This window comes from Apis laboriosa, unplaced genomic scaffold (assembly GCF_014066325.1).
Source record: "Apis laboriosa isolate Shangri-la unplaced genomic scaffold, ASM1406632v1 scaffold159_cov155, whole genome shotgun sequence".
Lineage (NCBI taxonomy): Eukaryota > Metazoa > Arthropoda > Insecta > Hymenoptera > Apidae > Apis > Apis laboriosa.
In genome coordinates this window covers 75,842-100,195 of record NW_025222085.1, presented here as the reverse complement: position 1 = coordinate 100,195, position 24,354 = coordinate 75,842, and the positions used below count along the sequence as shown (strand labels likewise).

General features: G+C 30.0%; 1 protein-coding gene across 1 annotated transcript in view; it reads right to left on the bottom strand.

Moving 5' to 3' along the window:
- Positions 1-336: 336 nt before the first annotated feature.
- The window catches only part of LOC122710878 (zwei Ig domain protein zig-8-like), an 82,783-nt gene continuing 58,765 nt past the window's right edge, over positions 337-24,354 (bottom strand). The window contains exons 3-7 of the mRNA XM_043929080.1: positions 15,611-15,795; positions 14,910-15,123; positions 2,375-2,561; positions 1,270-1,391; positions 337-674 (exon numbers count right to left, since the gene is read on the bottom strand). Of these exons, the coding sequence (XP_043785015.1) occupies positions 544-674; positions 1,270-1,391; positions 2,375-2,561; positions 14,910-15,123; positions 15,611-15,795 (839 nt within the window). The 3' untranslated portion in view covers positions 337-543. The remainder of the gene's footprint in view (positions 675-1,269; positions 1,392-2,374; positions 2,562-14,909; positions 15,124-15,610; positions 15,796-24,354) is intronic.

The window sequence follows — 24,354 nt, the reverse complement described above, 5'->3', positions numbered from 1 at the left end:
CAATTTTGATCAAAGTTTTATTTGAAAAAAAAAATGAAGGTAAAAATATATATTCTTATAAAGTATCATTATAAAGTATCAAAGTTTTATTTGAAAAAAAAAATGAAGGTAAAAATATATATTCTTATAAAGTATCATATAAAATTAATGTAGTAATTAAATTAATATAGTAAATTAATATGGTAAGATAATGTTAATCTATTTAATCTCACGAAATTGTGTAAGATGATAAAAAATTGTAACATACATTTTTTAGATACAACCAGTTTCATAAAATAAATTTTCATGAAGTATATTTTCTTACCAGATCCGAATGAATCGGGTCAATATCGGATATATTCACAATTTCATGTGAACATATATTTTTTTTTAATATTGTTACATACTAATTTATTGCATACAATTGTTTATTCGGCAGTTTTCGTCAATTGTAATACTGATCTGTTACTAGAAACGTTTTTTGGCGGACATCCACGAATACAGAGCGATGCGAAATATGTAGTGTGCAATCGTAATTTGAAGATTTTGTTTTTTTGATGAGGTTCATGACGAGCTGATCATCCAAGTCTGGAGGAAAATAAAGCTGGCAATTGTGATGTATAAGTTATTCAATTTTTCGCAGTTTGTTCGCGCTGCATTCCATTGATCATGATGAACCGCAGCCTGCTTTTCACCTGCAATAAAAATAAATATATTAGTATGAAGAAAATATATTTATATTTTTTAAAGAGAAATTATAAAAATATTATCATAATTTTATTCCTTCTTCTTGGTATCTTCAATTAGTCATCAACTTTATAAGGAAATTCTCCCAATCAGAAAATTCTCATTTCAATGAAAATGTTTTGAACTTCAAAAAATATATTTTACAACAAGATGATACAAATCAAATCTTGAATTTCATATTAGAAATTATATATTTTAACTTGCAATGCTAAAAAATTATATAAATAAATATAAAATAATGAAAATAACATTGAAACTTAAAATTAATTTTACCTTTTCAAAGTAAAAATCTCCAAGAAAAAATTGTACCATATAATCCATTGTATTCTGTGTATTTATAAAGTTTCAAATTAAAAATAAAATTTTAATTAATTTTAATAATACAATTTGTTAATTAAATTTGCTTAAGAACGTATAAAGATTAACTGTATGAAGTGTATAACATATATGTTTTCAATATTAAGTTTAAATTTTCACATTGAATTATTCTGAATCACCATAAGAGAATCTTTATACAAACGCATAACTTTCAATTCAATTTACCATTCAGGACGTGAATATGCACCGCGGCGGTACTGAATTGGCTCACTGAGCACGAGTATTCGCCGCTGTCAGTCTTTTTCGCCTGTTCGATATATAGCTTGGTCACCAGATCTTCGTTCGACCTGAAAAATCAGTTGTCATGTTATACGTTGAACCTTCATTTCAATATGTATTTTCCAAAAAAAAAAAAAAAAAAAAAGGAAAAAAAAGAAAAATATGCAAACGTTCGATGTCGAATCACGATAGGATCGAATATCGTGAAAAATTGAAATCGATAGTGAAACGTACTTGCTGTGAAATATCTCTCGTTCGAATTTCAAAAGAAAGATAATTTGATCTTGTACATTTGGAACATTAATCTTGATATCAGAAACTATGCAAATTTTGTCGAATTCTCTGAATTAGGCACGAAATCATAACACCATTCCATAACAAACGTACAAGATCCTAACCAATACCAGTGGATGGATGAGACTCGTTTAATAGCATTGAGTTCAAATGTAGCAATTTAAACCTTACCGAAATGGAATTGTATTCTATTCTAAATGATGTATTACGACAAATCATTTACTTACATTTACAACACAATTTCTAAAGATAATAAATCAACAATTGTGCATAAAAAAATCCACAATGCATCGATTGAAAAAACTTACACTCGCGTTTCTATCGATTCTAAAATCGATACTTCGTGCGAATCAAATAAAATCGATTAATCATGGATATATATTTGCAATTATTTCAATCATGAATCAAAGATATATAACTGAATTCAATACGGACGAAAGCATATATTACGAAGAGAAGAAAATATAGAGTGGATACAAAAACAGGAGTCGAAATGGAATGTAGCGATTGCAAGGGCATTGAGCGTCTCGTGAAAGCGCCTCCAGGGAGACTAAACGGTTCGCTCGTTATCGAGAAAGGGTGTAGGTGAACGCTAGACAGCTTTCAACGGGGAGTCGATTCGATAAAAGCGGTGCTTACATGCTTGCTGATACGTATGGAGACACAATTGCACGAACGTAAATCGGAACGCGGTTTATCTATCGTGATTCCATCGTTTTTCTTTTTTTTTTTTTTTTTTTCTACCGTGTATGCTCACCCATTAATGTGATAAACGTTGACGTAATTCGGTAACGTCTCACTATTTTTCCTCCAGACGGGATGCGGTATCCTGGAGTCAGGGCAAGAAGGTCGAGCGACGCAGGCTAGCTCGATACCACTTCCGGTTTTGTAGTACCGATCTCGAAGTTCGTGTCTGGCCTCGTCCAAGATCCTGATGTCCGGAGCTGGGAAACGAGAAATTTTTCTGTATTTCTTTTCGGATCCTGATCATTTGCCCGACAAATGATTGATCTATACTACTTGTCTAAACACGAATGTCAGATGTGACGTAAGTCAACAAGACATAAATCATTTATTTTTAATCAAGTTATAAGTTCGATAAGGGAATTGATCATGGATTAAGTATATTAGAGATAGAGACAAAAATTGTGATAAGAGAAAATGATAATATATTTAGAAGATTCACGTAAGAAAAGAAAAGATAGAGATATAATTGGTCTATACTACTGATCGTAACGGTACGTAGATGTACATCAATCATTTCTCAGTCAAGTTGTGATCAGGCAAGGGAATTAAAACGATAGATAAAATTGCAATCATGAATTAATTATTTAAGATATAGAAAAAATTATGACCGAAGAAATGGTATACGTATAAAAATAGAAAGATAGAGATATTGATTGTTATTATATTTTTTATCATTGCCTTTTTTGTTCAAAAAATTCGTAAAAAATTTACTGCAAAATAATTTACTATCTTTTACAACAAATTTCTCACCTCAAATTTTACTCCAATCATAATTTTACTCCAATTTTACTCAAATTTTACTCCAATCGGTTCAAGGAAAATCACGCTGTAATATCTCGAACGATGTTCTCCTATTTTTATACTCTTTCTCTCTAAAGTATAAATAATAACTTTGATAATTAGCGAGCGCTAAAAGATTTCGAGAGAGCGAGAGCAACAAGGTGTTGCCTTCTTACAGATGAAAATAAGAAGAAATATAGAACGAGGGGAAGTACGTGACACGATACGTGCTTCTGTTTCCACGGCAATCTTCTTCTCTGCGGGCTTCCGCAAGATTCCACCGACATAATTGAATCTTTCCGGGCACGAAATTCAAAGTCGTTTCAGCATCGCCGCCGGAAAACGCGTCTATGTTTTGTGTACATCTTGAACCGCAAACTGGAAAATGTGATTTAGTCGGTACGCGATGATTTTATGCACGGATATGAGCGTTAAAAATGATTTTATGGTAAGATAAAACTTCGGTGTTTAAAGTTTTCCCATTTAAAAGTTTTATTATTCAAACATTTTGTTGAATATGACGAATTTTTTTTTTGTTATCTATTGCATTTAAAAAATAAAGTAAATTGCATATTTTTCTTGTTATATGAATATAATATTCTGCGAAGAAATTTGTTATTTTATTAAAAAGAGAATTGTTAATTGTTGAATAATTCGAAATAAAAGTAAGAATGTAATTTATTTATATAACTTATTAATTTACTTGTTTAATCTAATGATCAGACCAATATTGATCAAGTGAAAAATTATTGATCTACTACATTTTTAAATAAATAATTGATTTATATTATTACTCATTTTACTTAATTGTCATTCTAATAAATTATTAATCATGCCCTATTTATCTAAAAATGATTGACCTATACTTTTCTTTATTCGTGCTTTGTCTTATCGAGCCATCTAACAAATAATTGATTTGTTAATAATTTTTTAAGCTTCTCATTTGGTCATAACTATTTTGTACAGATCAATCAATCATCCCTTAAACATGATAAGATAGCCTTGACCGGATGAAGTTTAATTAAATTATTAAGTATCATTATAATCATCAATTAATCTACCCTATCTAAAAGATACAAGAAGAAAATAGAGCACAACGAAAAAACCATCACGCCATTGATCCATGCCATGTATATTCTCCAAAGTTTGCGTATCCTAACTTGAACAAACATCACGGCCAAAATCAATTACAAATAACAATAGAAAAGAACGACAAAGAGAATAATGGAACAATTATCCTCGTCCTTTCTCGAACAAATTCTCTGTTCTATCTTCTTTAGAATATTTCCCCGAGCAAGAATAGCTTCGATCCTGATAATTCGATCCAATCATACGATTCCTCATCAGAGAAATCTTAAATATCTTTGACAACGATAAAATCGTGCCAAGAAATTATTTTATCGCTTTCGTGATGTCGCTATCGATCGTGGAGCTTTACTATAGGACTTCACGACCTAATTGAACGCATGTCTCCTCCTCTCCGCGTGATTCATATCGTATGCGAGGCTCGTGCGTTCGAACGAGCGGAAAGTGTCGCGAGGAGATCCGTGGCATCGATTTATGGAACGATGCAGGATAGAAAATGGGAAAAGGAACGAAGGATTTTCCTTTCTTTTCTTGATGTTTTCCTTTTCGAGAATTTTAGTCAAGAGTTTCGACGCCAATGATACCAAGAATGAGACGAAAGTTTTTGGACGGTGCAATATGAGTTTCTTAAAAGTTTGGGCTAATGTCTCTTTGAAATATTTTATGTATACTTGATCAAAATAATTTTCACATGAGCTTATTCATTTCTTTTATTATTATTATTTATTTTATTTTATATTATATTTTATTTATTATTATGACAATTTTATTAATTTATATTTAAATTATAAGAATCTGAGATTTCTTTCCTTTGTAGTTTCAATAATTTATTGGCCGAATTATCTAGATATAAATATCATAATAATTTTGATCAATAAATTGTTTTAAAAGAAATTCGAAGTAAAAGAATACTCGGAGTGTTATTCAAAGATTGTTTTTTTTTCAATTTTTATATTAAATAATATTTTGAATATTATATTTCATCGTGTTTAAAAATTTCTCGTTTTGTTGATATATATTGAAAGAAGAGAACGTGCATTAACCGTTACTTTAAATTAACACAACAAGTTTTTTAAATGATAACTAGTTCGACTGATAAACTTTCGTTTCTCTCAGGTGTATCGATGAATTCGATCGATCAAGATTTGTTTCGACCGATATCGAAGAAAACAGGGTTGGTCTTCGTGTTCTTTTTTTTTTTTCGAGATAAAAGAGTTCTTTGGCGTTCCGTGAGGCGCATCTTTTCAGAGTTTCGATACGCGAGAGAATAAAAATCGGTGAAACGACAGGATAGTTTCGATACCACCCTAAAGTTTTTGCATATCTCGTTTAAACTCTTAAGAGACCGATATTTTCGACTCCTATCGTGTCTAGAATCTGATGAAAACAAATGATCGATCGGAAATCGAAGCTGTACGATAAAAGGGAATAGCTTGCGATATACTTTTCATTTTTGTTTTCAATCTTTTAATAAATAACAGCATCGCGAATAATCTCTGAAATATTTTCTCATGTTTTTTAGTATGATAATTAAATCGAAAATTTATATTTTAAATGTAAAATACAAGAAAATAATCCTTAAGATCGATAATTTTAAATATTAACTAATTTAATTACTAATTTAATTACTAATTTACTACAATTAATTTAATGGATGTACGAGATAAATATAGATAAACATGAAAATATATTAAACATTGGAACGATTTACTCACATATAAAATATATCAAATTATAATTAGTAAGTAAATTGCTGTCTTTTTTCATTATACTTGATATAATGTAATAAATTCTCATCAATGTTGATTTCTTGAAAAAGTTTTGCAATAACATAAAATTAATATTCGTGAAGTTGATTTTATGGAGAGAATTTAATTCACATCTACATTAATCATCTATGAAATTCTCCATATATCCCGTAAAATATAATTTTTATTAAAATGAACTGCATATAATTTTACAGAAAAATTTTGTAGCATTACATTTTAATGAAATTGATATTTTTATTAGGATGTACGAATATATTTTAAATAAATCAAAAACGATACGATAATAGAATCGTAAAAGTTTATTTTTCATCGAAATAATTTTATTCAGAAACAGTAAGCGAACGTTCAAGTAAAATGAAAAATATTCCATGCGGTGATGTTTAGTCAGAGATGAATTATTCATTGAAAGAGAACTTCTTGTAACCTAATCTACGAAACATTCTGCTTACGTTGAACATCATACTTCCCTCAGGTCTGTTGCAAGTAAGCTCTGAATCATCTTTAAGTACACCTTCGTTCACCCAAGGAACATTCGTCTCTTTCATTCGAAATTAGTATAACTATTCAAAGGAATTCTCTAACCATGTATCTTGTAACCACAAAAGCGAAAAATAATTGTTAATTTTTTGAATTTCAAAAAAATTCTTCTAAAAAATACAAATAAATATCTTTCTATTTTAATTAGATTTTTCTTTAAAGATATATAATAATTTACAATAAAATTGAATATTAAAATCATTTATTAAAGATAAAATTTAATTTTACTCATCTCCAACAATTAATTGCAAGAAAATAAACTTTAACAATCCTCAAATAGCATGTTTTTATTGACATTTTAAATAATATTGACTTGTATCATTCACTTTAGATTTCATTTATCATATAAATTCAATTATTCTCTTTCTTCTTCTTCAATCACCTCATATATAACACAAAACTTTATTACATGGCATTATGTACTCAAAATTATCACATAGACATTAATGATGAATTGAATGCATCATAAACATATATTTCTAAAATTCCAAAATTAATCTTCCAAATTTCTCAAAGCTTTCAATCATCAAAAGGAAAAAAAAAAAAAAAGAAAAGAAAAATCGAAACAATCGTTTAAATAAAACTGCATAAAGTCAATTCACCGTCGAGGATTTATTCAAACTATTGTTATATTCAAAGCGAGACCCTTTGCCAACCAAATGACGTCAATAATACCTTAGCCCCACGAATTTAATTCTGCCTAACGAGCACGTTAGCGAGAAACACGTTAAATCTCTCACTGGTTCGGTACATAAAGGCCGAAACCTCGAACGTATTGACTTCCAATTCGACATATTGACCTGGCCTGACAAAACTACCCCCCCGACAAACACACCCGGACTGTGGTCGTGTTCTTTGCTTGCACGACCAGTTTCTCAATTAAACTTTTATTATCCCGCTCATAAGAACAACGATCGTATACGCGAAACGATTGGAAGGAGAGTGGGTCGTGGAAAAATCCAGGTTCGACCATCTTCTAATTAAAGGAATACTTGCTGGCTGTCGATAACCTCGAATAATCGAAATAAGAAGAATAGAAGATATTGATTACATCGCGAATATGGCCATGTTTATGACACAATCGACAAACGTTTTTATTTGTATTGATTCTATCCAAACGAGTATCATCGAATTAATTTAAACGAATATCAATAGTCATCCTCATACGAGTGTAACACGTTTTACCGCATAATTTATCTCATTATGTTAAATAATTTTTATTAATGCAAATTTTTCACAACATTTTTTCCTTAAAAAGTAACCGACAACCACAATCAGTGTAATTATATCACACATTTTCCAATTTATCATAAGAGTCAAGCCAATAATCGTTGCTAATTTGAAATGATAGTCATCCTGCATCCTTAACAGAGAATAGAGAATAAAGAATTCGTGGAATAAAGCTGAATCGACAAAATCTCATGGATGTAGAAAAGATAAGAAAGAGATAGGATGGCAGAAGAGGATGGAGATGAAAAATACCGTGTCGAGTTTAAGATTCCGTGAAGTCCGACAGAGAGAGGACTTTCGAGGCCGGAAGCTCGAGGAAAAGTTTTACTATTCTTAACTGGATTAAACGGAAGTTTTATGTTTCTTAGTCTTACTCCAGGAAGGCGACGACCGCGGAAAGAAACGCGAGATATGTCATTGAGAAGACAAGACAAAGAGACACGCTGTAGATAACTGAACTGAGGCTGTTGAAAGTTTTGCTTTTGAAAATGATTCGTCACTTGGTTGATGACAATTGCTATCTTTTGCGAAAGATAGAATTTTGAATTTAGATAGATTTTAAGTGGCAATATGATGAAATTAGAAATATTTAAAGCACCAAAAGTTGAGGATATCAATTTTTAAAAAATAGAATTAGATATATTTCAATTCCATTAAAAAATTGTATATTAATCATATATTTTGGTATTAAAATTAAAAATTTTCTAAGTAAAAAAGTTGGTTAACTGCTTGAACTTTATATTGTTCGATTAATATTTTATAAAGGAGATAGAGATTCTTAACAAAAGAGATTTAGAAGATTTAGAAGAAAAGTCGATCTCGTTTCTTCGCTACTTTCTTTCCTGATATCAGGTCGAGTTGGATATGCATATTTATGCGAATCATTGTATTTCCGTGATACTCGTGTAGCAAGGAACATTTGAATTCGCGATGTATCGAAAAGTTTTTCCAAGGGATAAGAAAGCAGTCAAAGGAGAGGATTGAGCGTGTTCCGTCAAGTAGAAAGTGTACATTTGTCATTTTGTCGTCAAGTTTTGTCAAGCGGAGTAAAACACGAGAACGTTAAAATATTCATCCTTTGTATTTTTAGTTAATAAAGAGTTCGATGGAACGTGAAATTCCAAATTAAGCGATGAAAAACATAACGAATCGTTACTTGCTTTTCCTTTTTATCGCAGAATACGAACGAATATCAGACAAAAGCATTATATCGAAAATACGATATAGAATCTCCATTAACTCAACTAATAGGGGGACAGCAATCTGTTCAGATAATGAAATACAGGTTTCTTTTAGAATTATTTTATACTTTGACAACAAAAATAAGCTTTACCATAAAATTAGGGATCCTATGTTTTTTCTTAAACTTATCAAATTTTGTATAAATTTTTTAACAATATATAAAGTGTGAATAATTTTCCATTTTGTTCTTTTGTATTTTAATCGTTCAGTATTATTTGTTTTCATTTTAATAATCAATACTAAATATATTTTGATATTATACACGTATTCAACGTTGATTTCGAATTAAATTTTATTTCCATTGTTATGATAAGGAAACACGTACTGTCTACATCAAATACTCAAATATATACAGTTTCTATTGTAATTTCAATTTTCTACTTTGTTACTTCTCTACTCAAACCTATTAAATTTCCATACTAGAATCGTTTAATCGTTCCACACCATCTCGTGCAATAATTGCAAATGAGAAACTCGGGAAGAAATCGTTCCCAACGAGTATTTACTCGAAGAAAATTAAAAAAAACGATGCTCAGACACTCTGTTTCTCTCTCTCTCTCTCTCTCTCTTTCCTTCTCTCGCTCCCCTTTCTCTCTCGATCCCCGTGTACACAAACAAAGGGCAAGAAATTCAGAATAAATTTCCATTTATAAAATCTCTCTCTTTACCTCTTTACATCGGATACTTCCATACCATACCGTCTTTTCAAATTTCGGTAAATTTGCAAATTTCCAATCTCGACAATGAATCCGACACAAGTTTAAAAATAATCGATCGACGAGCGGGACAAAGAGTTTGAGAACAAACTTCGAGCAGAGAGAGGTCCTCTTTGTCGACTTCCTCCTGTGGCTGTCATCGCGAGCTTCCTATTAACCGGCGGAATAACAATTTTTTTCTGGCCGATCCAAGCCGTGGCTGGTGAATTAAAGATCAACCTAGACTCGTGGAGGCTCGGCAAACGTTAACGAGAATTTAAAATGGGCCATCCCCGAGTGTCGGTTGAAAGTTTCGACGGTGGTTCCGGGGGACGATCTGTAAACTGAGTCGCGAAGAGAAAATAGCAATTTGAAGTAGGCAGCTTCGATGTTGGCACTGGAGAGGGATCGAGAGCATTCGAGAGTATTCGAACTGCAGCCTCGATATGCCAGGCTGAACGGTTTTTCGATTTAAAAAGCGAGAACCAGTCGATAATTTAGAAGAGGGAATATGGGTTCGGTCACAAAAGGAGGTCTTTATTGAAAGGGAGGAAAAGCGGGATGCGTGAACATTAATCACTCGTTTCCTCGTCCGTTCTCTGTGTTCCTCGATGCGACGCCTCTATCGATATTCTTTAAAAATTATGTCAACATTCTCCACTCTTTGATTGGTGTCCGCTCACGGGAAAATTATTTTCTCATCTTCTTCCGCGATGGAATGTTGTTGACCGCGCCTATCGATTGCTCGTTGCTATCGTCTTTTGTGCCGGGAAAAATTGATTATAATACAGACGAGTTTACTTATACACGTGGAGGTTATAGAATTAATCGAGTAGATACGATGAGAAATTGAATACCGAATGAAAGATTTTTACGCGATGTGTGAGAAGATAGAAAAGTTATGCAAATTATTGTTTAATCGTTTTTCAATTTGAACATGGTTGAAAAATTATTCATAGAGAATTAAGGAAATATTTGTGAATTGTTAAAATGAAATTTTGAAAGATTGAACTCCAAAATAAAAATATTTTACTGTATTTAAATACAACAATCTGTATAAATAATGTTGAATAAGACTTCTTTCGAGTTACAATTTAATTCCAAAATAATTCTGAATATGCAGATATCACTATATTTGATAGTTTATATAATAAAAAGGAATTTATATTATTCGTTTATTTATTTAAAATAGCTATAATTTTTTCGAAATATGCACAATCTTTTTCTCAAAAAATATTTTTCACACAACTAAAAAAAAAAAGGATAAAGTCGATAATCTTCATTAATTTCCGAGAAAATATCTCGCAACACTTTAGAAAGATATATTCGAGCCAAAATCTAATAAAAAAAAAATGAAGCTTTAAAATAAAAATCCAACGAAAGTCTAAAATATCTTCCCTGGAAATATGGAACAACGAGTCGCTTTTGAGATTTAAAACGCTCCCACGATTTTCCCTCTAATATGAAATTATAAGCACCACGCGCCTCGAACGAGGACGATAAAGAATGCCATTATAAAAATGTAATTTGTAGACGGGAGTGAACAGCGTTTCTCAATTGCTACCATCGTACGCCCATCCATCGTTCAATTTGAGAAACAATCAGACGTGAAACGAGGGTCTCAAAGCACCGATTTCGTCCGAGTCCCCTGATCATGCCGTCGAGACAAAGGGGAATAAAGGAGGTACGTAATCCAGTTCACAGTCGGGGAATTGCAAATTCTTGTATAAATACGTTCCGACGTTCTATAAAATCAACCTGCGCGCCCCACTTCTTCACTTCCGGGAGATGCTCGAGGCAGCCTTCGCGAAAATCCGCCATCGTGTTATAAACTTTTGGTATATAACTGTCGTTTGAAATTGGTTCCGCGTGTGAGTTGATTAGCTACGCGATAAATTCCTTTCACGCGTCACGTGCATAATTAACGATTTTTCGTCACGTGTTTTCCGTCTCGCGATGTGGTGATTCGTTACATCCGTATCTGATTTCATGAATTTTTCAAGCTTTAATGGTAACGTAAATAATGGGCTTGAATTGAAGAATGTGAAGATTTAGAAAATGATATGAGAGAATTTTTGTAATTAAAAATTTTGAAATAATCATTTATTCGAAAGGTATAACGAAGCTATAGACAATTTGATTTAATTTGATTAAATGATGATGGTATTTGATAATATCGCTTCGTAGCGTGATGTTAAGTTGTTAATAACTTGAAAAATAATACTTAATCGAGATTTGTGAACTTTTCATTGTTTCGATGTCAATTTATCACCGATAAGTTGTATAAGAAATGAATCGAAATCATGGTTATGCCATATATTTCATTGTATATTTTATACATTTTTTATCATTTTTCGAAAAAAATTACTCCGTTAAGCTTTTTATTATTACATTTAAAACTATATTTTTCATTCTTTTTATGTATGAATACGTGTGTGAAATTTAGTAATCCTTTTAATCTTTGTATATCAAAATTTTGTTAAGAAAATACACGCAAGGAATTTAATGAATAATTTATCAAGACATATTTGAGGTATTTTGACTGGAATAAGTCTTTGTATCCAGGCAAAGTTAATTTGCATTCGTTTTAAATATAGCAACGCATTAACTTCGAATGTTATATACGAACACGATTATATTCGAAGAGATTTTGTGGGATTATAATGGGAGGAATATTCTCCATATTTGTATTTCTTGTAGAATTCCCATGTGTATTAAAGATGAACTATTCTTTCGTTCGAACAGAAGATACACAATTTGACAATTCAATCTTTATATAAAAAATAATATATGATGTTGCATAAATATAAATAATTATGATATGAGTATGAGATAACGATAAAAATATGATATTTTATCAAATTTTAAAAATTAATAATATTAAATAATGATAATTATATTATCAATATCAAAATGTTAGATGCGTAATATCTATTTGCTTTTTATCAGAGCAAAATTATCAATAAATGCCTCTCGAAAAGTCAATCTAATTAACCAACAGTTGCATCTCGAATCTTGTTAGGTTTCTATTTATTCCCGAGACAAGCACACCAAAGTGCACCAAGTTCAATAACAACTCATTTATTAAACATGGTTACTTTCTGCGAACTCCATGACAACATAATTACACCACAATTTCGATCAATAATATAAACAATGAAGCGAAACCTTTCACGCATTTCCGTCGGAAACATTGATTTCCTCTCTTGTTCCATTGGTTTTATTAATTAAAGAACTTTAATCGAATCTCTCTGCTCATTAATATTTTCTCTTGATTCAAGTTAGTTTGTAAATATTGTTCGAAATTTAATAATGAGAGGGGAGGGAGAGTATATTTGCAATATTTGAAATTATTGAGAAATGAATGAAATGGAATGATTGAATTTTGTGATGGTTTAATTATTTTTCAATGAAATGCATCACGGATCGTTATATTAATGCATCTTTTAATTGTTGAGTAATTGTTGCCAAGAAATCTGAATATCCTATTGAATAAATTATGATTGATCGGATGTTCTTGAGAAATGTTTGGAATTGAACATCTTGGACGTTTGATATTTGGATAATTAGCATCGTATTACTAATGATGCTGTCGTCACATTCATTTCATTTACATTAAAAAATTTCTCTTCGCATTAAGTTGAATAATAATGTGTAATTTTCAAAATAATTAGAATGTGCAGAAAATTTTTAACAATCGATATTATAAAATTCAATTTTTAAAGCGAATGTTGAAGTTATAAAAGAATCAGATAAACTAAACATTATCAAAAATAAAGATGTCTAATGATTTTAGAACGTAATAATTCAATGTGACCAAACTTGTAGAAATTTCAGAATTTCAGGCATTGAAGAATTTCAAAAGATTCAAAATATTCAAATCATTCACTCTCCCTAAATTTCAAATAACCTTGAAATCCCTAAGATTTTAGATTTGAGATGGCCTTGTGTGTCTTTAAAGAGTTTCAATAAAATTTTCTGTAATCTTTAATTTCTTATTTAAAAAATAATACTAATATATTAAATATATAAAATAATATATTAAAAATAAATATTTTGTTATTTATGATATAAAATCGAAATTGCAATTATTTATCAAAATTCTTATAAATTCCAGATTATCAATACGATTGTATCAATACAATATATGAAAATCCTTTGTACCTGTCTGAATATGATAAAGGATTTCAATATTGATAATCTAAAATAAGATTATAAAAAAATCCATTTGTTTAAAAAATATACATAAACAATATCTCTTTGTAAATGGTATAAATGTCTTTTCCAATTTTTATAAAACTATACATGTACGTGACAGCACATGTAGTTCAACTGGACAGGATATTATTCGATATACACGTATAGAAATACAAAAAAAACAAAGAATAAAATTTTTTTGTTTGAAACACCGTTTTCGAGAAAATCGAATTTAAACGTTCGTCGAGTACATGTACACTTGGCTAACTGAATAAGAATGAAACGAATGGATAAAGTATTGTTCTACAGATACAGAAAATTCGAAAATAATATTTTTTGTTAAAAATTTCTCTACGAAAAAATTAAATTTCAAATAAGAAATAAAAAAAAAAAGAAATATATTCGATCATGAACTATGTAATTAACAAATTTTTAAAAAATTATTATTCTTTATTTTGTTTTGATAACGTGATATAATCTTTTTAGTTAAATCAACAATTGAGAATGGCAACAAATATTTAACACATACATATATATGTACGATCTACATACATTGTTAAATTTTGAAGTTTTACATATTTATGAATTCAATTATTTTATATCAAATAATCGAATAATATTTAATCTTTTGCATTATAATTGTTTTTCTCAAGAATTCTAGAGAAAAATAATCATATTCAAAGTACAAAAATTAATTATATAAATTAAGAAAAATTTAAAAACACAATTTTTTTATCCTGATATTGTTTTTGATTTTAAAAGTACTACAAAGCAACATAATTAAAAATGAAAACAACGATTTCCTAATAAACGTTTCACGACTCTCAGGAGTAATGCTTAACATATTCAAAAAATATAATTAATGAAAAAAAACTTTCCATACTCTTTGTTTATGTATACGCGTTTTTTGTATTTTTTGTTTTACAACTTCTTTGTACTTACCGTATTGAGAAACCCTTTTCGATTTTTGATGCAATCTTGAATTTTCTGATTAATAAAAGATCATTACCCAGAACAGTAACGTTGGTGACGAGCATCCTCGGAGGGTGCGTGTTCACTTGACAGACGTACAAGCCACGATCCTCCCTGCGCACCCCGGCGATCGCCAGTCTCCAGTTGTTTGGATATTGGAAACTAACGCTGTACCTGGGATCGGAAATGTGAGTGGTATTACCCAGGGTTAAAAGGGATGCCCAGTCTGCGTTGCGGCGTAACCACATGACCTATAATTGTGACACAGATTCAACAATTGCACGATGATCCTGCGTTAGAATTTCCGCGATCGTGGTACATTATGGATCACTAATAATCGTATCCGGTTATATCGTAGTTTACTAGATTCTGTAATTAAGTTCATCCGCGTTCACTGACTTAAAAGGAGCAATTTACTGTGAATTTTTGTCATTCTGTTACGTAATTAATAATGAAAAATATTGGAATTAATTAAAAGCTGAATAAGATATCATAATATTATGAAAAAGAGTAGATTTGATTGAAACATTTTAATTCATTTATCTTATAAAAAAGATCATGAAACAAAACATCATGAAAAAATATAAATCATTGATTAAATTGCAACTTGGATATAATATAATATATTGATAAATTATCAATATTTAATATTCTTATAAAGAATATCGTTTGTAAAAATATTTTGTGATATAGGATATTATATAAAAAAATATCCGACAAAAAAAATGAAAAAAATACCTTCTTTCCAGAAAGCATGGCGACGCGGCAATCGAGAAGAGCCGTCGCACCAAGATGCAATGCAACATTTTGGGATCCATTAATACCCTGACCTTCAGCATTCTCGAAATAAGGATCCCAATCTGTTACTCGATGGTGCCTCAAGCGAGGAATTCGAAGAGGTGGTAGATTAGCGATTATTTCCTCTGCAACAAATTTATGAATATGTAATGAGTAAGATGATCTAGATTCTCAATAAATTATTACACAAAATTAAGTATTCATTCGACTTGAATAAAATTCCTATCAACTTTATATCTTAAATTCAGTTTTAGAATTCAACATACCTGTTAGAATTGGCATTTGAATAAATACACAATGTAGATAGATCTTGAATTTTAATGCAAATTATATTAATATAAAATTATATTGCACTCAAACTGAAATACTTTAAATGTAAAAATATATTTATTGTAACTTTATTGTTAATTTAATAAACGTATCAAAATATACAAGACTTTAGAAAATATTTGAATATATTATTTTCAGTTAAATGATTTTTCTGTTATTTTCTATATATTTTTCTCATATTAATCTTTTGTTTAAATAATATAAAACGTAATATACTTCGACCTAATTAATTTATATATAAATTCTACAGAAAATTAAATTTTTTTACAAATTTTTTTTAATACAATACTAAATAAACACACTTTTTGTAGCTACTATATGTTTAAAAATTTTAAATTAAAACCATTATAAATACATTTTATTTCTTTGCGCTACGATTGTTTTCTTAGCTTGTTTTAAACCAATTTTGATTTCATTTATTTTAATCTCAATTAAGTATCAGAAATGATTCAAAAATTTCAAAAGAAAAATAATATATAAATAATTATCGCATTAAATAATTACTTGATTAAACAATATATATTTCATTCATACAAATTATTCATGTAAAATACTCACATACTTACATATCCCATGATGATGACATATTCATTTTTTTAAACGACAGGAAACCTAGAAATCTAATATATTCTCCTTAGTTTCATTTGAATGATCTCACCATAAATCTGCTGTGCACCCCTCTCTTCATACGATTATATCTCCCGGTAACAAAGGGAGGATCGTTTCATCGTTCACGAGACACGGTTGAGGAAATGGAAAATAAAATAAAATGAGGCTCGGTGATTCTAATCCCTGTGAGGAGTACAATTTCGCCAAGATTTCCCAGGTAAGCCGCGGACATCCGTCTTGCATGGCGTCTTTGTAATAGGATTTTTACGGACGCGTCAAGCTTGTTGTATAGGTAAAAATGCGGAGAAAATGCGAGCACAACGTTCAAGTAAATTGCATTCTCATTCCATGAATCATTTCACGATCGTTGATTTATCAGGTGCGCCATCGTTTGCTAACAACACTATTTGCTGAGGGCGTAAATCACGAGAACGCTTTATTAAAGCGTTATTAAAATATACCATTTTTTGATATATGATGTCTGGAAAAAGTAATCATAGATCAATCTGAACGAATAGACTTGTCCCATTTCGAGAATTGTGTTATTTTACGAAGATTCTTTTTTTTTTGTCATTCGTTTCCATTATTGTATCAAATATGAAAGAAAAAGATTATAATGTAATGTATCATCTTTGAAGTAACAATTGTATTTTTAGAAAATTGGATATATGATACAATCTACCATCTATTAATGGTTAAATAATTTTTTCAGTTTACGAGTAAATAGATATAATAAGTTAAAATGTTGAAAATTATCACGTATTATATTATTTAATTGCAACGAATAATTATTATATTCAATAATTATTTTTTTTCAAATAATTCGATAATTTTTTAAATTTACATCTCAAGCAAATTCAAACTCTTTGAAAGCGAAAACTTACTTAATCGTCTGAATCGTCGTTGAATCAATACAACGAAGAATACTATAGATTGCGGAAAAGTAAAATTCTTGGAATGCTTGAGATTGTTCATTGAACGGTTTGATCGAATTTCAGAAACTTGGAAAAATATTACAATTTGTGATCTATGGAACGGCAAGAATTTATCGAAACAGCCATTAATTTCATGCATAAACCGTGTTCATTTTATATTAATACTTTTTTATATGTTTCTTGATTTATTAATTCTCAATTCTGATCAATAATGAATATCTTTCATCCTTTATTTATTTATATAGAATTATAATTCAAAAAGAAAACTCGAAGGAAATCTCAAAATTTCGAACAATTTATGTTTTTACTTATTTTAATTTCATGACAACAATTAAAGATATAAATATCTTCTTTCCAATCATAGATAGGAGTTCCACCATTAATTGTCTTTCTATTTGATAAATATATAATTATATATAATTGTAACATATATTATACTATATTGATTAAATTCGATTCGTTTATCAATAAATCTCTCAAAACATTTTTCATCCTCGTATCACATCGATGCATCCTCTGTTCCTCCAATCAGCAACAGGACACCTTTGTACCGCGAAGATCAAATCAACGACAAATCGATCCTCGCGACATTCGACGTTCCGCTGCACGAGGAGGATTTCCTGTCTCGAGTATTCAGATACGATCGTTCACTCTCGATGCAACGCGATTTTCGTTTAGAAAGCGACAAAGCGTTGCTGAAACCTCGAAATCCCAGAACAATCGGTAGACGAGGAGATACAATAGCGAAGCAATGGACAAAATTTGTCTGGATGCAAAAGGAAACGAAGCTAAAGAAGGCACGAAATAAAAACGAGGTAAGATTCAGAATGCAGTGGAAATGAAGCGTAGAAAATGGTAGAGAGGGAACGGAGAAATCGTTACTGTTCCCTGCTGATCTTCCTTTTCTTTTCTTCTTTTTCTTTTCTTTTCCTTTTTTTTTCTATTAATTATTTAATAACGTCCGTAATATTCTGAACCGACGAGCACTCGTGGATTCGAGCAACGGGTACAAAGGAGGATGGAAGATTGAAAGTAACCAGAAATGGAATACAAGGAGGAAAAAAGGTCGAAGAAATCGCGGATCTGATCCGAGTTCTGCCACTTAACCTTCCGACCTTTCGCACGAGGCACTTTCGCGTGGATTTAACCTCGAACGATTTTTATGGTTCGTGTACAGGGGAGGGAGAGGAAACAGAAAATATAATTACGTCTTCTGAATAGTGAAAAAGTTGTGTTAAGTTAATATAAAAGGAACGAAATCCATCATTCCTCCGAATTAAAGTTTCCTCTTGAAAAAAAGAAAATATACCACTTGGTAGACATAATAGTTCGAGTAAATGATTTCATTTCGTTTATTTTCTGTTATAAATTTCATACTGCTTTTTTGATATTTATTGTCACCTGTACTTGTTCCTTAAGAACTCTTAATTATGAACAAAATTAATAATTAATAAAGTGCTGGCCGAATTTTTAAATAAGATCTTTTGTCTATAGATTTGTCTATAGATTTGAAGATAATATTAAAAGAAGTTTGGCTTAAGAAATTCAACGTTTTTGTCCATAGGGAGCAAGATTAAAATTAGTATAAAAATTTTGATAAGTCTTTGATTTATTTTACGTTTATATTTAACAATATGCATTTCACTGATGTCATATTGTTCCTTCCTTTATTGTAATTTTTTTAAAAGTTCCACAAATATTATTTTGGCAATTTTTACACGTCAGTTTCACAATCCGGATATATGCAATTGTCACGTATTAATTGCAATTTTTATACGTCATGTTTAAATCTGACGCAGAGAGAAAAGCAATTAAGTTCGACATAATTCGACTGCGACAAAGTTCATAACACAAAGTTTGTTTATTTTTAATAAAATTTTTAATAAAACAATTAATAATATATTATTCAGCTAAATTATATTCAAAATTATATTCATTTAAACTTCGAATTGAGATGCAACAAATATTATTTAATATATTTATTCACTTATTAATTTTGAATGGTTTTACACATTTGCGTGAAATCGATCATGCAACAAATTAATATTTATTTAATAAAATTTAATAATTTAATAATTCTTTAAGATTATAAGATAATATATAAACTATAATTTTTAATGATTTTACACGTTTGTGAAATAGATCGTGATTTAATATTTGTTAAAAAATTTAAAACAATTCTCCAAGATTATTAAAGAAGAGATTAATAATTATGAAACAATATAATCACGAATAAAAAATTATTTTAATTCACAGTTTACATTTATATAGTCGTGTGATCAACGGAGTCTTTTCTTGGATGTGGTTCAAACATCGAGCAGGAAAATTCTGGGCTTTCATTCGCATGGCTACCGGCGTCATGAAGAACCAGTAATTAAACTTTGTGAAAGTTGCAGGACATGTATGCTTTCTAATGCATTCGTCGCGTGCTATGAAATGGTCATTCCTGTATAACGGATACACGGTTATGAAATTTGCTCGGCGTAGAATATCTGAGCAAAGTTTTCGCATGATACTCCACTGAGAAGTCTCATATATCGCGGGACGTGATTCGTTTACGAAAATTAACCGTCTAATGACATTTTTATGTAGCAAAATTGTACTTGCTCCCTGTGGTTTAGATTGAAACACAAATTATAGGTTATTTACAAATATGAGATGATATGAAAGAAATAAGAGAAGAATTGTACAATCATGCTTTGAATCTTGAGAATAAACTATATAAGTAAAGATATTACTTTATAAAATAGTGCATAATATTTTTGTGTAGCAATTTTTACATATGTTTTGGTTTTTAGATCCTTCGAAAGAGAATATATTAATATTTTACATATTAGAGATTTTCTTTTAACACGAGATGAATAAAAAATCGTTGAAATTACGACAATGATAGGCAATTTTCAAGGGAGCATATGCAAAAGAGTGCTTTATTTTATATATCAAGTTTTCTGGTAGCTTTTAAGTTTTTAAAGGAAATGATACTTAATCAAATTCTTGCAATCTGAGCACTATCGATGTCAGAAATAATATCCATCATGTTTTAAAATTAGGATTGTTTTTAGGTTGATTAATAAAGTGAAATAAAAGTATTTTAGATTATACTTTATAGATAATCTCTTCTGAAGGAAATTTTGTAAGAAGAATAGCGAAGATCAATTTTTAAAGTAAAATTTTATTCCTCTATAAAATAATATTTTTGTAAAAAATATATTAGATATGATAAATATAAGTTAAATATTGATCAACTTATTCGGTTATACGTTTCAAAAACGTTGACAAGTCCGTTTAAGAATAGGTAGCAAGATTGTAAACAGTTCCTCTGGGAATACTGTTCATAAATCTAAGATGGTGAAGCATGTCCCGATAAGAAAAATGTAATTTGCAAGTAAAAGTGGTTCGCGGTCTATCAAGCGGATATCTCATGGAACATTTCCTGCAGATGTTTAGAAAATCTTTGCTAAAAGTGGTATAATATATTTTTAAATTTTTAAACAAAATTTTGATTCTTCGAAATTTCTATTCTTTCCAAATATAATTATTTTCAATTTTGTCTCAAAAATAAAAGAATCAAACGAATAGAAATATAATTTAAACGAAATCATAATGTTTCGTTTTGAATATCTTCTATCATCTATTTCGTTTTCACTGTGTTCACACGTGTAAATGTATATCTAGAGCTTAACCAAATAGTAGTAAGTGATTGAAAATGTTTTTGTATCGTGACTTAAACGGAAGGTAGTATGTTTGCATAACAAGGATTGAAATGTGTACATTACGTGACAAGAGAGATTTCGTTGTCACGGAAGATCCATAGAGATTACCGTCTAACAAACAATACTAATTAATATTAAAACACTGCAATTATACAATAAAATACAATAAATAAATTGTCCGTTTTATTTATTCTGGAAAATATTTTTCAAGCTTATATAATGCTTAAATAGTAATTCACAATTAATCTGTTTACCATGATCAAACAAGTAAAATAAAGCATGGTCAATCTAGTGAAATAAAGCAGTCATGGTCAATCTAGTGAAATAACGCAGTCATACAAGTAGAATAAAGTTGTCACAGTCAGGCAAGCGGAATAAGACATAATCGAACAAGTAGATTAATTGTAGTAACGCAAAAATATTGAAAGGAGAAAGCTTCTGTAAGTTCTCTCTATTGAATGGATTTTTAATTAAATTTTTTAAAAATATTTCTGAATTAAATATGATCTTGTAAAATGAAACTAATTTTAAAAAGAATCTTATGATAGTTAATGATAGAACAGCCTTCCTATCTTTCTTCGAGATGAAAAATAATTAAAAAAACTTTCATATTACCTAATTATATAAATCACTTTTAATTAATAAAATGAGAAAAAATTGAGAAGAAAAACTCAATTCAATTAAAATACCTGGTAGTGACAGTTTCTCTTTGCTTTTAGAAAGCAAATAATTCAAGTTTGGAGTATACACGAGGCAAATAGATTTCCTTCAATTTCTATGTTTAGTCCACGAAAGTTGTTCTCGACGTTTTGCTTCGGTTGAAAATGGACTTCCTTAGACGTCCATTTCCTATAGGCGCATCTAAGATCGTTGGATACCTCGTCCTCGAGATCCAAAAGATCACGAATTGATCTTGGCGAGCTCTTCACACGGAACTTATTACACGAAGTTGGAAAAGTAATATGTTCACTCTAACTCTCAATATTTTCCTATCAGTGGTTTAAAAATTACTCGAATGATAAGATGATAAAAAAAGTATTTACTCTAAAAATTATCAATTTCTTTCTTTTATGAATTAGAATTGAATTTTTCAATTTGTTCTTTCGAATATTGCATCATTCTCTGAAAAAAACAAATTCTCAATATTTTATTTTATTTTATATTAAATTATCGAACAAATATATTTCTTTTCAGTGAATTGAATTTCAAATAACTAATCGTATCTTCTTCACAAAAATCTCATGTTCCATTATAAATACGTAAAAATAGAATTTCATCCCCCTCGAAATATAATCCTTTCAGGATTATTAAATCGCTATTATTAAATTTTACTCAATCGAATCGTCGAAAGTTGAACTTTGAAGACGCAGATACATCTTTTCCTCCGGAGGAAGGATTAAACAGACCACGACGAGCCCTCTCGTTGCAATAAATCGTTTTTCCGTCGACTAGCAGATCGCAATTACAATTATCGATTCTTTGTCCCCGTGCATTTTTCCGGTGGGCTCAATATCTCGCCGCTTTGTTCCCAAGGAAATTACCCATCCGTTGTTGATTCGATTGTGCCCCGGTACTCGGGGTTAACGGGGTAGAGAACTAAATGTCTTCGCCAATGGGCGCACCCTTCACCCTTGCACACCCTTGCCACGCCACGAGAACTCGGTCGTCCGATCCACTCTCCCCTCCAAGGATCCAGTCGTGTATTTCCTCTCCTTTTTCACCATCTCTCTTATTTTTTTATATCCTCGTCTGAGCCTCGATATCTCGAGTACTTCGATTGTTTACGTTCGATGCATTTTCGATCTCGAAACGATCTCGTCGTTCTACGAATTAAAGAGCGGTCCGGTTTATTGTTCCGCGATTGGCTACTTTAATCGAGGGGGCGGGGGTGGATCTCTCGACTTTAAGGTTTAAATGAAATTGTGAAATAGGATACGATGCAACGGACGGGGTGAGAATCATGATGCAATTGGAAAGAAGTGGTTTCTCGTGTTAGAGATACGTGAATCGAAGCGACGAGATAAATTCTTTTTTTTTTTTTTTTTTTAAGCGTTGCTTTGTTTCCTCGATATGGTTGTGTGTTTGGATATTTATATAATATTTTTAATGATTTGGTTATGTGATATTTATGATCAAGTGGATCTCTTCATTCTTTTCTTTTTGTACGTGTAAATATTGCGATTTAATTTTTGTTAAATATTTTTATTTATATTAGTTTCTTTTATAATTACAGTATTTTCTTTCTGAAGAATAAATATGATATAGTGAGAAATAAAAGAAATATTGAAATAATGATAGACAAACAAATAAATGAAAAATATATTATTGCGATAAATGTAGAAATATTTTTCGTATAATATAATTTAATTTGATTAATTGTGAATAATTTGAAACAACGATATTTGAAATGATTTTTTTCATTATTTAATAGACTTTCGAATAATTTTTAATTCTCATTTGTATAAATAGCATCTCAAACGAAACAAATTTTCATTTTCTATCTTTATTTCAAATGTAAATACAAAAAATTATTAAAAATGTAAATACAATCGTTTTTAACAAATTTTTTTATTAACTTTCTTATTTATACTCGCTATTAATATTTGCACGGTAAATATTGAAGGAAACATATATATTTCTTTCTCTTTGCTTTTCTTTTTATTTCTCTCTGTTTGCGAGATGACATAAAAACGAAATGAATTGTTATCCAGCATGGAAAATCATTTTCCAAACTAATAATATATACCACTTTCGATCATGTAAATGAAATTGATCCTCGATGCGGTTATTTTTAATCGAGAATTAGAAGCAATTCAACTAAACGGGATGTTAACTAATACACAATGCGAATGAAGGAAATCGTTGGCAAGTAAAATAAAAGTAAAATTATTTATCCTCGTAGTAAGAAGGAATGTTTAATTCATTTTCGCGAGGAACAAGTCAGTGGTAATTTTTTTAAAAACTACGCACCAACGGATGATTAAATAAAGTACACAATGGTTGAGAATGAATACGCGAGAATTATATTTATGGGAAAGACAAAACGGTTCAGAGTACCTAATTCTTAAAGGCTTAATGAAAATATGCAGGAACAGTG